Here is a 13,906-nt window from a genome sequence, read left to right as displayed (position 1 = left end):
TGTTTTCTTTTTGTTTTAATTTCTGTCTTTGTCCCTGGATTACATTCTTTTGATTACAGCTATAACCTTTGTTCCCTTCATTGCTCTTTAGCATCCCTTAAAATAGGATTTAAAAAATATACAAGTCTAGCAGTGAAAATTCTTGCAATATTTAAAACTGATATAATGAAGTTCCTGATCTTATTTAAAAGCATATGCATATTTCATATTTGCTAAATTAATGGATGAGAGGTCGGAAAAGTGAAGGCCTATTATGATTACATGCTGAACACTTTGCTAAATTTAATAAAGTTGTAGCTGATAGACTTCTTGAGTGGCATCAAAATGTTCATTTGTGAATCTCATTACTGTCGTCAGTCTTGTTCAGTTTAAAAAAATTTGCAAATGTAGCTTCAGAAGTTTCTGATAATTTGTAAGAAGGTTGTATGGCCTCTGGTTTGTTTGTAGAAGTCAATCCATACAGCATTTCTTCCAAGTTTGACTACCAGTACATTTGACTAGATATTTCTAGAGATGAAGGCTTAAGTAGCAGTCTGTGTAAGAATCATGCAAATTTTGTCAAATGTGTTACATCCTAATAAAGGCTAGGCATTTTTATTTTTGTTATTAAGTTGTTTTATGGGTCTTTATGATGATAGAAACAATTATTCATTTTAATCTGTCTGGTCTAATAGTTTCTATTTAATTTAAGTGTCCTTTACAGTTATCTCCCTTAATTTTGAATTCTACAATACATTCCATATAATTTATATCTCCTAAGACCAAGACTTATATGAAAAACCACGTTAGTTTCTGTTTACTAATAACATTTTAAACAAAATATCAAAAATAAAAATAAGTCAGCTTTCCAGCAATGTATCACATTTTGCATGATTCTTAGCTGGAGTGCTACTTATGTTTTCCATATGAGTTTCCAATGGAGTGTCACCACAGTCCAACAAAACACCTCCTGAGAGGCATAGAAAGCAGATTATTTGTGAGGTCACTACTGTTCAAGCCATTTGTTGAGGCCTATCTACTAAGTATATTTCCTGCCAATATTACTTACAATTAGTTGTGATTTTCAAGTAATGTTAAAAAATATTTCAAAATGTTAAAAAAATGAAAATTATCAAAGTACAACAGAATCTGCAATGAGGCCAAGTAAACTTAAATGTTAGATTCTCATCCATCGGTCACAAAAAATATGGGGCAGGTGGAAGGATATATTTTTTATTTCTTACCAAATAATTGCTAGCCAAATTTTATCTATTTGAAGTACAGATATGTTCTAAATCCATAGCCACATCAGTTTCAGAGAACAAACATAATTATAGTCGTCAAGAAATAAAAGATTTGTGTGTTATATTATCTCAATACTAAAAACTGACGCAAAAAAAAGCTGATTTTGAAATTCCTGCCCCTATTTTTTTTTTTATTTCAGTCATTTTTTTTAATGGTGGGAGGGGATGAGAATCTACTATTTATTTTTTATTTGGCCTAAGACTGAAGAAGAGCAATTCATAAGCTGAAGAAAATGTTTTTCCTGACACTATTTTGGCCTCTTACTACTTAATAGCCATAACTCTTTCAGAATAAACAATTTCATAAGGAAACATAAACTAGTACACAAACAATTGTCCTGGAACCAGTAAAATGTTTGTTATTGGCCTGTAATTCCTCCATGATCATGGTCATAACACTAAATCAATTCCAACCTCAACTTAGATGGTATATGGATATATGGTATATATATATATGATATATATGGTATATACATGATATATGGTATATGACACAATTCCATATAGACTACATATTAGTAGTTGAATTTGAAATAAAAATGCTTGCTTCTGGTCAAAAAAAAAAAAACCAATCAAATCCTCCTCTTGTGGTATGGAAATGTATGACAATAAGACATAATAACTAACAAAATTTTCTTTTATTTGCATTAGTCATACTCATAAGGTATGTACCAGTATACATATGTTGGACAAATAAAATAGCAGAAATCTATAACATTCATGAGGATACATACGATATTTAAATAATTTAGGTGGCATCAGATTTATATAGTGAATAAATAAATAAATGCTTCAAATGATGTTGCACTGACAATTATTCACAAAGCATGTGACTATGATCCTTTCATAAAATAAAGTTCCAGTCTTAAAAAAAATAATTGGATACCGTATATCTACTAAATTAAGAAATTCTGAAAATATAAGACAAATTATGACTGATACATGTATCAATTTTGTGACTTAGGTGATATTTATCATAAATCAGACTTTCATCAGTGATTTTCCTTCCATTACAAAATGCATCTTTCCATATTTTGAAAATATCATGATTGAGAATTAAACTATATTGGGGGATTTTCATGTGAACTTGAAAAAAATCCTATAAGTGGATAAAGGCCTGTGCTCAAAGTTAAATGACAAATATCCCATAGTTCTCTTAGATGGGCAGCTAATAACAGTACTGCCTCATTATTTGGATATGTTAAACACTATACTCTGAAAAAAAAATAACTACAGACAGACAGTTGCATAATGTAAATAAATATTTGTGAAATTTTAACAAATAGCAAGTAAATGTAATAACCAACAATCCTAAATAGACTTGCTGACAACTTATGAAATGATCTTGACAGGTAACTTTAACAGAGAAAACAATCGGAATTAAAACAACATTCTATAAAAACTTTCCGCATTCATATAACAGCCTTCTGTTGAAGTTCTTGGCATGGACAAAATTATTGTAGCTACTACAAAATATCACTATCTATAAACCAGCTTTAAATTTAAGGAGTAAGGAACACAACTCATGAAATCAGTAATATGTTTGTATCACATTCAATTTCACCAAAGCCTCTCAAGCTTTCGTTTGAAGCAGAATAAAATGAATCAAAGTTAATTAGATGCTTACATAAACTGAAGTAAAATGCTGAATACAAACATTCCAATGATTTTAAGAGTTGTGTCCCTTACTCTAGGTCTACCTCCTTAAGTACCAATTCATATTAAGTTCAGATACTGCCCATGGTAGAGGTGATTCATGGTATATAAAAATCTACTGAACAACAATCTACATTTGCTATAGTTTCATGTAACCATGGTCATTTTTACAAATAGATTTGTATTTGCAATATGTACCACTAAAACCAACCATATCAAACCAAATAAGGAACAATAACTCTTGTAAAGTGCCAATTTCATACACAATTTATATTTTTTATATCAAGAGTACAAGAACTGAATGATCAACTAAGATTGGTTATGTGAGTAAATGTTTCTGAATAAGATATTGAAGTAATTTTGGTAGGTTTTTGACATGCATGAATCACCTCTTGTCTGTTTTTTTTATAAAGACTGCTACAATAAAACTGAGATCAGTAGAGGCATTTGCTTTGCTTTTTAATTTCATAAACTCATGCTTATCTAACACAAAAATTAAACTAAAGCAATGCTGTCTATTATTGAAAATAATAAATACATGATGTTGATATTTATTACCACTAATAATTAACAGTACATTTGTACTTGTATTGTACAAAGTGTAGAAGAGATAATGTAATAAAGAAAAGGGTACAATTTTTTTCAAATATTTACGAGTTGCTTTATTAAAATGTTTACTATTATGAAGTTAACAATGAAAAATCAAGCCCTGACATTACTTCTGCTTTATAATATTGGACTTTTAAAACAACTAGCTGTTTTGTCCAATAAAACACAGATGGTTAAATTATGATTGGCAGAGTTCTGACTTGCAGTGTTATTTCCCTTGCAAGAGAAGAATTTGTTTAAAAAATCTTGGGTAGTTAAGAAGTATAAAGAAGACTTTTTGCAAAAGTTCTAAGTTAAAAGAAGATTTTTTTTTTACAAACAGGTAATGGGAGATAAATCTTTAGTTAAGATAACTGGAAGTACAATATATGTAAGAAATTGTTCATAAATATTTTATATTACGGTGTAAGTTCTGCCAATATTTGCACATCAAAAAAAAAGTCCCTTCAGTCTACATCAAGGATATTTTAGTTATTAAAGCTAAAAAAGCAATTCTAATGGCATTCTATCTATCTTGAACATTTCTAACTCTGAAATTGTGTCAATAAGGCTTTCAATGTTCAGTTGAAATAGTCTGTACCCAAACAATAAGGGACTATAAACCTGACTGCATTTTATACAAATGCTAAACATACATGTTAATGATGAAGACTTGTTCTTTGGAGTTTATCATCCCATCATTTCATGACAAACACTGCCATAGAGAGAGTAAAAAAATTTCCAAGTGCCAAATTTTTGTTGAGCCCTATGGTCAAGAGTTGCCAAATAGTTCCTAGTTTAAACCATTGATTGGTGTAAAGATTTCTTTTATAACCTGTTTTCAACCCTTAGTTGCTTATTTACTTTTGTTACTTACAGTAAATGTATTAATATTCGCGCCTTCTGTCAAGTGAATATATTCATAGGTATCAATTTTTGTGGCTTCAAAAAATGATTAATGTTCTAACATGCTAAAAATCAATTTCACACGTACTATTTTTCACGGTTTTCTGTCCTCTGCAAAAATAGCAAAAAATAGTACGTTTACATTATTTTGGTTATTTTATGTTCTTTGTTGTGTGTGTCTGTTTTCCATGTCTGGTCTTTGACCCTACATTACTTTCTTTTGGTTTCCACTAGAACCTTGGTTGCCTTGATTACTCTTTTGGACTGAAAAAGCATAGATATACACAGAGAAGATGTTGGTAAGAAAGGTTAGCCTTGGAAAGTAATTTGAAAATAGGAAACTCTTCAGCAAGCAAGGCCGTGTAAACATTCCTGAAAGAATTTTTGCAGAACTATTTTATAGAGCTTGTAGCTACATTACACATTGAAAATTACAAAAGTTATATGGTAGTACTTAAGACATGCATAGCGTCATGAAGACCTAAAAAAAAACGCTGCTTGTTAACATGCTAAGGATCATTTCCCTAACTATAGGTTTTTAAAACCATATGTATTAGTAAATAGAATGCATGTAATTAGATGTAAATACAGAATGTCTTGAATTTTAGTAACATAACTTCTTTGTTGGAAATTAATACTATTAATTAAATAAAATAGGTAGTAAGACTGTTCACCAATGAATGTAAACTCTGAAGAACAAGCCCTCAACAGTAAGCTGAGTTTTCAACAGTCCAAGAACATAAATATTGGTAGCAATAAGATCTTGATCAGAAGCCTGTATAAAAATGTTTTCTCTGAGATGAACAAGGCCTCACAATAATTATTAAGATAACAATTATCAAACAGTTGTGCTCTTAGGTCCTTTGATCAGAGGTCGTGCGTATTCTACAAATTCATCTATTAACACTGGCCAAGCACCTGAAAAATAATATATTAACAAATGACCACATTTTGACACAATAAATTAAATTGAATTTCCAATTAAAAAAGATGACATCTTCAAACATGATTATTTTTCACTGTGAAAGTATGAAAATAAAGAACAGACAAGCAATATTGCCTAGTATAACTCCATATATTGAATGGCAGTTCACTGAATAGGCCCTTTCATGCTAATTTTCTGGGCAGGCTCAGATGGTACTTCCATGAGGTAAATGCTTCACTTTCCCTTAAGTCTTACAGTTGTTGACACCTATTGATTTTAAATAACTTTTTTATTTGGTTGTTTACTCCATACAAGAAATCATTTAACTGACTGTTCACTTGGGGAACCAGTCAATAGCTGGGTAGGAAACTCACTCAAATTCTAGCCAGTCCTGAATACAATTTTTCAATATATTTTCTATATGACTTTATAACTTTTTGCTAAAATTAGCCAGTTCTTCCAAAAAATAGCCAGTCATGGGTTTGTTGGCAGGCTACTGTTTCTAACTCTGTCAATAGGTACCTCTAATACAGAATAATAATTTTCTGAATTTATAGTTCTCTTAAAAAGTAAAAAAACAAAAAAAACAAAAAAAAAAAGAATTTTAGACCATTCTTTTAAAGCTACCTCATTTTGATTTCTTAATACTAATCACAGGAGCTTGCTCTCACTATCAAATTTGTAGCCCCATAAATTTTCGAGCGCTTTCTATTGTCTGTCTAGCGATGTCAAGGTCGCACTAGTTTCACTTTTGGTCCAAGCGATTGTAGAAATATGTAGTTCGAATGTTCAAATCATTGTGTTGATTTAATTAGAAGTATTTGATGGTGATACCTGTGTTTATTCATTAGATTCATCATTTGTCAAGTGATTGCTGGGCAGTAATTGTGATATATTTGATATTATTTGAAAAAAAATTGAGTTGAAGCAAGCCAACCCCAAATCTGGGATCACCGATGTATAGGTTTATACTAGTGGGGCTGCATATTTGATGGTTGGAGCAAGTTCCTGTGACTAATCTAGCCTTACCTTCTTCATCATAATTAGTCATATCTTCATTGATCATATTACAAAAGTCTAATAATAAATTCCAAGTATCTTTAGGTATTGATCTTTTGTGATGTTCCTGGAAGATGAAATATATAGTAAGGAGTTGACTTGCACTTAATTCATTTTTAAAGATTGAAAGATTGATTGGTGTTCGATGCCCAATGGTGGTATGCTACTTTAAGCAGGGATGATATTACAGAAACTGGCTAAATTGGAAGTATATAAACATTAAAAAAAATACTGTGAGGGTACTTTAATCCATGGATACCAATTTTCATGGATAAGGGAAGAAACACAAGTTCATGGATTCATGAATTTGTGATTTTGAAGTTTTTAGTATACACATCAATGGAAATCTTTTTTTGTGGGAACCAAATTTCATGCTTTGGCCTACCCACGAAAACCATGAAAATTGGTACCCAACGAACAATAGTACGTTCACAGTAATCATAAGGGTAAAATCTGGAATTGAAATAAAGGAATTCCTCTAAAAAGCAGAAAAAATAAATCATCCCTATTAAAGACCAACCAAACTTTTAGTTCTAATTCATGAAGATGATTTGTAAAAATCTTGAACTTTATATCATTTTAACATGAATATTAAGGAGAGATTCACAATCCATTGAGCTAATTTGCAGTCAAAGTTACCTGATGAAAGAATGTTTTCTATTCACATAACAATGTTTATTTCCATCAGGCAGTGTCCATTAAACTTTGAAGTGCTATAATGGACAAAACAAAATGGCTGCTTTTTCATGCTATGTGACTTTTTTGGTGGGAATATCAATAGATAAATCGAAAGGAAAATTCCCCAAATCTAAAAAAGCACACATGGTAATGAAATAGACATGGTGTAGAAATATTATAGGACGAGTAGACTCACTAAAAAAAAATTAGTCTGTATATTCTGTAATCAAGCAGGGAGTAAATACTATAATAAAATAGCAACAGAAATAGTAAAGACTTTTATTTTCAAGTCAAGGACCCTCACAGGTTGCAGTTTTCAACATTGCAATTTTATTAATTATATGAAAATAATAGAGAGAATTGGAACAAGATGCTACATGGTTCATGTAGTTTGCTAGAATTTAAATTTCATTTTTAAAAACCTTGAATGCAGATTTAAAATCTTTTTTTTCCAGCAAATATAAATGGGTCCACTATGAACATTTGCAGTAGGTCAAAATGTATTAATATCTTCCTCATCTGAAGTAGTACTGTTATTATAGGGGTTGAGTTTTGGCATATGCAAAAGTGACAAATGGTTTTAAAATCCTCCCTAAACCCTGAAATGTGCTACTGTGACAGTACTAATGTTCATGAGGTACCAATTATTGTGGTTTTCATGTGTAGGCCAAACCATGAAATTTGGTTCCCAACGAAAAGGAGATTCTCATTGATGTGTATACTGAAAACCTCAAAACCAAGAATTCAAGAATCCACAAACTTGTGTTCCTTCCCTAATCCACGAAAAGTGGTATTCATGAATTAAATATGTCACACAAGCAACAGCTGCATAAATGCAACCCAAGTAATAGACAAATTATTTTGATTCAGAGCCAACCAGTCATCACTATATCTCCTTATGCATGGAGAAGAAGCAATGACTTTTCTATGTCTCTATTAATTGAACACGGATGGACCCACAACCTTCCACATCGAACAGGATCAAATCATTGACTGTCCCAATCTGCAAGTTATTTCTGTGTTTTATGGTGCATTAGTGCATATGCATTGTATGACCAGTACCCCCTAGCATGGCAACTAAAATCTTTATCTTGAGATTTCATAGCTTTCAACAAATAATTTAAATTCATCTTAATTAAAAAAAAGCATCAACTCATAAGTTTAGTTTTCAATAATTAATGTAACTCTTGAATACTAACAAGTTCAGTCCAAAGCATGCGTTTGCTCAAGCTCAGTCAAATGTTAACTATTCAGATTAAAGCTATTATAACAAAATTAAAATAACTCACTTGTAAAAATTCACTCCATATATCTAAAAATTTAAATCTTCCAGATAAAACTATATTCCAATATGCGATTGCCATTTCTAAATCTGAAAAGAGAATGTTTGTAACAACCATAACAAATAGAGAAACCTATAGCAACATGTACAGGTCGTCATCGTAAATCAAAGAAAAAGTTTTTTTTTCCATAAAAGGAATGACTTGCCATCAAATCAGTATCCCCTCTTTAGAGAGAAGAAATTCTACTTCAAAACCCATTGATTCAGGAAATACAGTAGACTTTTTAACTCTGCGAAAGATTTGAACTGGAAAGCAAACAACTTTAAAAAAAAATTAATCAGATCCCCCAAAATACTGAAATTTTAAACCTTTCCTTGATACTTATCCATTTGTTTCTGGATATTTATTGTTGTTTGAAGCATAGTGACATGTATTAAGGGTAAGGACCAAATAGTCAAGACTGTACTTTAAAAAAATAATGGTGATGTTATGTAAACATATTAATTTTCGCGGCAGCTAATTTTCACGGTTTCTAAATTGCCAACATGTTCGTGTATATTCACTTTTAAGGTTGGAGAAATGAGATTTTTCAATAGCATTGGCAGTGTTTTATTCCTCTTTTGATCAAATATTTTACCGTTAATATTTCAAAGTAATTAAAGACGGCCATTATTACGACATTAACGAATGGACAAGTCTGTATATATATAGTTTCCTATGTCCATTTTAATCTAACAGCGTATTCTTACATAAATCTAAAAAGAACTCACTTAATTGCCCAAGCCGTAGCTTATTGTAGGGATTAACTTTTGACTCTTAAATTGCATGTCATGTTTACAGATAAATTTTTTATTCACAGTTCTCAGCGTGTGTATTCAAAGGTAATCTTTTATTGGTGATTACCTGTAGTGTGTGTTTGACACTTACATTTGTTCTTTTTGTGAAAAAAATGCTTGCACAATATTGATTTCTATTCTTTGATGTGCCAGATCCTCTATGGCCACTGACACAAATCATTATAGAAACAAGATCATAAATTTAGAAATTATAACCCACATGCTTTTACCATATACATTACTATAAACGACTAAGTACAAATTCATACTTGATAGCATAGAATGATATGACCCTTACACAAAACGAAGTCTCCATTCAAAATTGTGGAAACCATGATTATAATGGTCAAAAGACTTGGTAATGTGAATATAATTTCGCGGGTACTAATTTTCGTGTTCTTGAGGCAACCACAAATATTAATACATTTACAGTATTTGAAAATGTGAGTAAATGGTATACTCCATTGTTCACGAATTGCAATGACTTTTTCTAGAACTGAATTTTGATTGTGAGACTTTCTAAGCACTTGAAAATGTTAAAGAAAGCTTAACTTCCTCATACATAAATTTTCATGGACATTAAATTCTATCGACTTACCTAAACCTTTCTGTCCAGGGTTTTTGGCATAGTTAAATGTAAATTGATAAAAGTCTTTAAATTTTGTTGGGTCTCGTATATCTGACTCAAAGGTATTACATTTACTTTTTAACTTTTCTACAGTATCACAGCTGAAATAAAGAAAGTACTACACTTGTATCTACAAAACAATGAGTATAGCTAAAAATCTATGGGTGACCATGAAAAGAATATAATCTTTGCCAGCAAAGGCTTTTGATTTAATACATTTATGCCGACAAAAGATATCTGTATATATACTAGTATGAAGCTGAAACCTTGATATTGTATAAAAATTAACTTTGATATTGTATAAAAATTAACTAACACATGTATAATAGAATATAGTATTTTTATACTCACTACTGAACTGAGCTGAGCATACTGTTTTCTAGCTAGATTTTTTTTCTAATTTCATTATAGGGCCACAATTATGGAAAAGAGACGACCTTTAGAATTTTACTTCCCCAGAATTAGGAGGTAAAGTAATGACATAACATAACTATATCTTGGTTTGAAAAAAAAAAACTAAACATAGCAATGAAAGTAGAATACAAGTACACAGGTTTATAGACAGTTATGACTGAATTAGACTTGAATATTCTGAAGGCCAAAGGGATAAACTATTTTAAGGATGGATAATGTGCCTTCTATTTTAAGTAAGCTCCAAGCTGCTTGGTAGGCTGGTGCACTAACAGTTACCCTAAATCAGTCATTCCAGTAAGGAATTCATCTTTTGAGAATTCACATTGAGTGGCAGCTTTGAATCTCCAAGCTAATAACAGAACAGTCCTGGATTCTGGATTCAATGACAAATCTTCTAGAAACTTCATCACACCATCTGCTGTCATTTTATCATCTTCATTAGGGTCTAAAAATAGATTAAAAAATCAATCAAATCACAATGATAAAATTGGATCCTATGTCATCACTGGAAACAAAACTACAACTTTATCAATTCTTGGTAAATTGGCATACTTTTCTCTTTCTTGGAAAATCTGTATTGGGCACAATGATTTGCTCCGTCAAACTTACATATAAGTGATGGGGTTATTTTTGCGAAATATTCAATTTGATTAATATAAAATACTTTTTTTTTTATTTTGACTTATCCCTAACAACTGAAATGAAAAAATATTTCTTGACTGTACAAAAAAAACTTTATATCATATTGACTACCCCATTGGCATTTCATGTTTTATAAAATCATCACAGAAATTCAATATAATTCCAAATAGTGAAGTTAGCTAGAAAAAGAAACTTTGAATGGTTACAGACTCAGATCAAATCAGCAGAAATTATGCAAAATGACACAGGAGAGATGGAGTAGTAGGGGAAAGATGTAAACAAGGATATATTTCTAATTATGATCCTATCTACAAAATATAGGTTTGTTCACTAAATGTACAAAATATATTAAATGGATACTTATCATTGTATTCACTTTTATGTTTTTCTAGGTTTGTTAAAGAAAGCTACATTATTTATTAATCTTTGATGATTTATTGCAAGATAAATCACCTTCCAGTGGACAATTACAATGTATCATAATTATAGCATAATATTTTAATATTTGTGAAATTCTGAATACTCAGTAGTACAGAGTTACTGAGGAACACTGTCCATTTCGTATAACCTAACTTGGTATTATATCCATCCCCCAAAATACAAACTACTTCAATGGGGTATCCCAATACACTAAAACATGTATGCATGTACAAATTAAAAATGACCCAATCGATTGATAGTTGACAGTATTGATTGATGTTTAAAAAAAATGATGATTTCTTATAATAAAACAGTATGTACGATGTATTGTTACTTTATTTTTGTTTTCTGGTGCTTTTTAATTAAAATATAAGAACTGTTTCCAATTGTTGGTTATATAACGGAATTTGAACAACTTAGGGTTGGTTTACACTGCAACATAATCCGCTTTGTGATTTATTTGGCATAAACCGACCCAAAGTTATTTATATTCTAGTATAATCTAACCAATAATTAAAAAAACATCCTTAAATTAATCATTTATTCAGCGTCAAAGAATAGCTCAATCCAATCCATAGAGATTTTTCATGATAAGTGAAAATGGATCAAAACATAAAGACAAATATTAAGTAACTTTATACATGGATTAACTAGGGGAGAGATGGGTCGATAATGGGGCTGACTGACCAGGGGTTGGGCTGAAAATGAAATGGATCTTCTAGAATTCCTTTCACAATAAACATCACCTTTGTATCTTTGCCAAAGGGCTTCAAGTTTCTTTCTATCTACCGCAGATCTGCTAGGCTCACTGTTGTATCTCTCTGGGGCTTGGAAAAAGTTGTCAACAGCAAGATCAAGCTTCCAGTCATGAGCACTCAGACAGGCGATCGCTGCCTTTTCACTCGTCTGTGTGAAAGCGATGAACTGTCGAACCTTTTCTTTCTGTGAGCTTTTCAATTTGTGCTACAAAAATCAAACGACAGTTGGGTTAAATAAGGTTTTATTATGGGTGTTTTGTTGAAATATTTTGTTACATTGTAATTCCTACCATTTTGATCGTCTTCCATGAAATAGGTCAAGGGGTCAAATATGTGCATTTGGAAAGTGTTGATTTCATAATAGACCTAAAATATGGTGTTTAAAGCCGACTGAGAGCTTTAAACCAAACGGATGATCATCGTGTATTTTAAGCACTTGGCAGTTGTTGAAGTCTCGCTTTCTATACTCTAGCATACCGTATTACAAAGTATATTTATTACATGATTATTCTTATACATGTTTCTTTTATAAACTCTGTCTTTCAACATACTCATCGAATGAACAAAAATACATTTGTGTTATCAACACGGACCATGACAGCACACCACTATAGGAAAATGATAATCTTTCAAAATACTGTTTTTCAATGGTATGTGACAAAATATCTAAAAGGCGGATCTAAACCATTTTTAACGATATAGTATTACAGCAGCTTGAAATGGAGTGATTCCAATTTCAATACAAATCTAGGTATGCGACTGAGTATAACTCAAACAGCTCTCTAAATAGAAATCTACACTATGATGCCCTAAGATTGACAGCCGTATTCAAACTTAAAAGGCAGAGTCCAAAAGATCACAAAAGTGTTCAGTGATGATTAAGAATATAAGACACATTGGTATATCACATGACAAAATTCTACCTAGACAGCTAATTAAATTATTTAATTGGAATCACTCTATTTCAAGCTGCTGTAAACTCCCCGCCGTCACACCGTCAAGCCAGAGAAATGATCGTGAACAGATCATTAATTGGTACCGAGTACTGAAACTTTATCGTTAACGGAGAATGTTAAGAATCGTGACCACAGTGATCATGTCCAATAACATTGCCCTTTTCCGAAAATTTCTCTTACAAAAATGATTACCATTTGCAACGGATTTGGAAGTTTTTTCTACTTCAGAAAATGCAAAAGACAACATCATGATTAATTTGCATTTTTACTTAAATGTTTAGCTATTTAAAGACTCGCTATTTCACACACACACACACACACTCTCTCTCTCTCTCTCTCTCTCTCTCTCTCTCTCTCTCTCTCTCTCTCTCTCTCTCTGACTTTTTCTTGCATCTATCACTTTGTTTAATACTCTTCCATCTGCGCCATGAAAACTGATTAATTCGACGTATCATAGTTTTCCTTTCCTCTTTCGTCTACCCCTGACTTGACTTTTTATGAGCAACTCGGCGGGTGTTTCTAGAACAGCAGAGGACGCTTACCCTATACCGGTGCATCTGGTCCATACTCCCAATTTAGTGAAGTCCGAGTTGCTCATTTGCTTTTGTTACTTTGTAGGTATGATTTTAGTTACATCATGTTCTTTATTGTGTGTGTCTGTTTTCCATGTCTGGTCTTTGTCCCTGGGTTACATTCTTTTGAATTCCGCTAAAACCTTGGTTCCCTTGATTATCCCTTCATTATTATTGGAGGAAATAAAGAATATATATTTGCAAATGGTAATAATTTTGTCAGACAACCTTGATTTGATTAGAAAAAAAGTTTCAATTTTGCTTAATTGTTGAAAAAGTAACAATAGTGATGTTCACGATCT

The 13,906-nt window shown here is 31.4% G+C and overlaps 1 protein-coding gene across 1 annotated transcript; it reads right to left on the bottom strand.

Moving 5' to 3' along the window:
* Positions 1-1,902: 1,902 nt before the first annotated feature.
* LOC148625338 (DCN1-like protein 1) lies at positions 1,903-12,395 on the bottom strand. The gene is made up of 7 exons (XM_088568773.1): positions 12,367-12,395; positions 12,065-12,281; positions 10,533-10,701; positions 9,813-9,943; positions 8,385-8,467; positions 6,388-6,484; positions 1,903-5,351 (listed from the first exon to the last, which is right to left on the bottom strand). The coding sequence occupies exons 1-7, from the start codon at positions 12,367-12,369 to the stop codon at positions 5,272-5,274; spliced, it is 780 nt and encodes a 259-aa protein (XP_088424899.1). The 5' UTR covers positions 12,370-12,395; the 3' UTR covers positions 1,903-5,271.
* Positions 12,396-13,906: the final 1,511 nt, after the last annotated feature.

This window comes from Perna viridis, chromosome 2, assembly GCF_037379345.1.
Source record: "Perna viridis isolate PV_CMFRI_1.1 ecotype Kerala chromosome 2, ASM3737934v1, whole genome shotgun sequence".
In the NCBI taxonomy this organism is placed as follows: Eukaryota; Metazoa; Mollusca; class Bivalvia; order Mytilida; family Mytilidae; genus Perna; species Perna viridis.
Note: the sequence above shows the minus strand (reverse complement) of the source record. Positions and strands in the feature narration are given on the sequence as shown.

Excerpts from the sequence above, each read along its gene's own strand:
- LOC148625338 (XM_088568773.1), bottom strand. Across the intron at positions 10,702-12,064 it reads CCTTTGGCAAAGATACAAAG|ACCCTAATGAAGATGATAAA; the intron begins GTGATGTTTATT and ends ATCTATTTTTAG. Across the intron at positions 6,485-8,384 it reads TATGGAGTGAATTTTTACAA|GAACATCACAAAAGATCAAT; the intron begins GTGAGTTATTTT and ends TTCATCTTCCAG.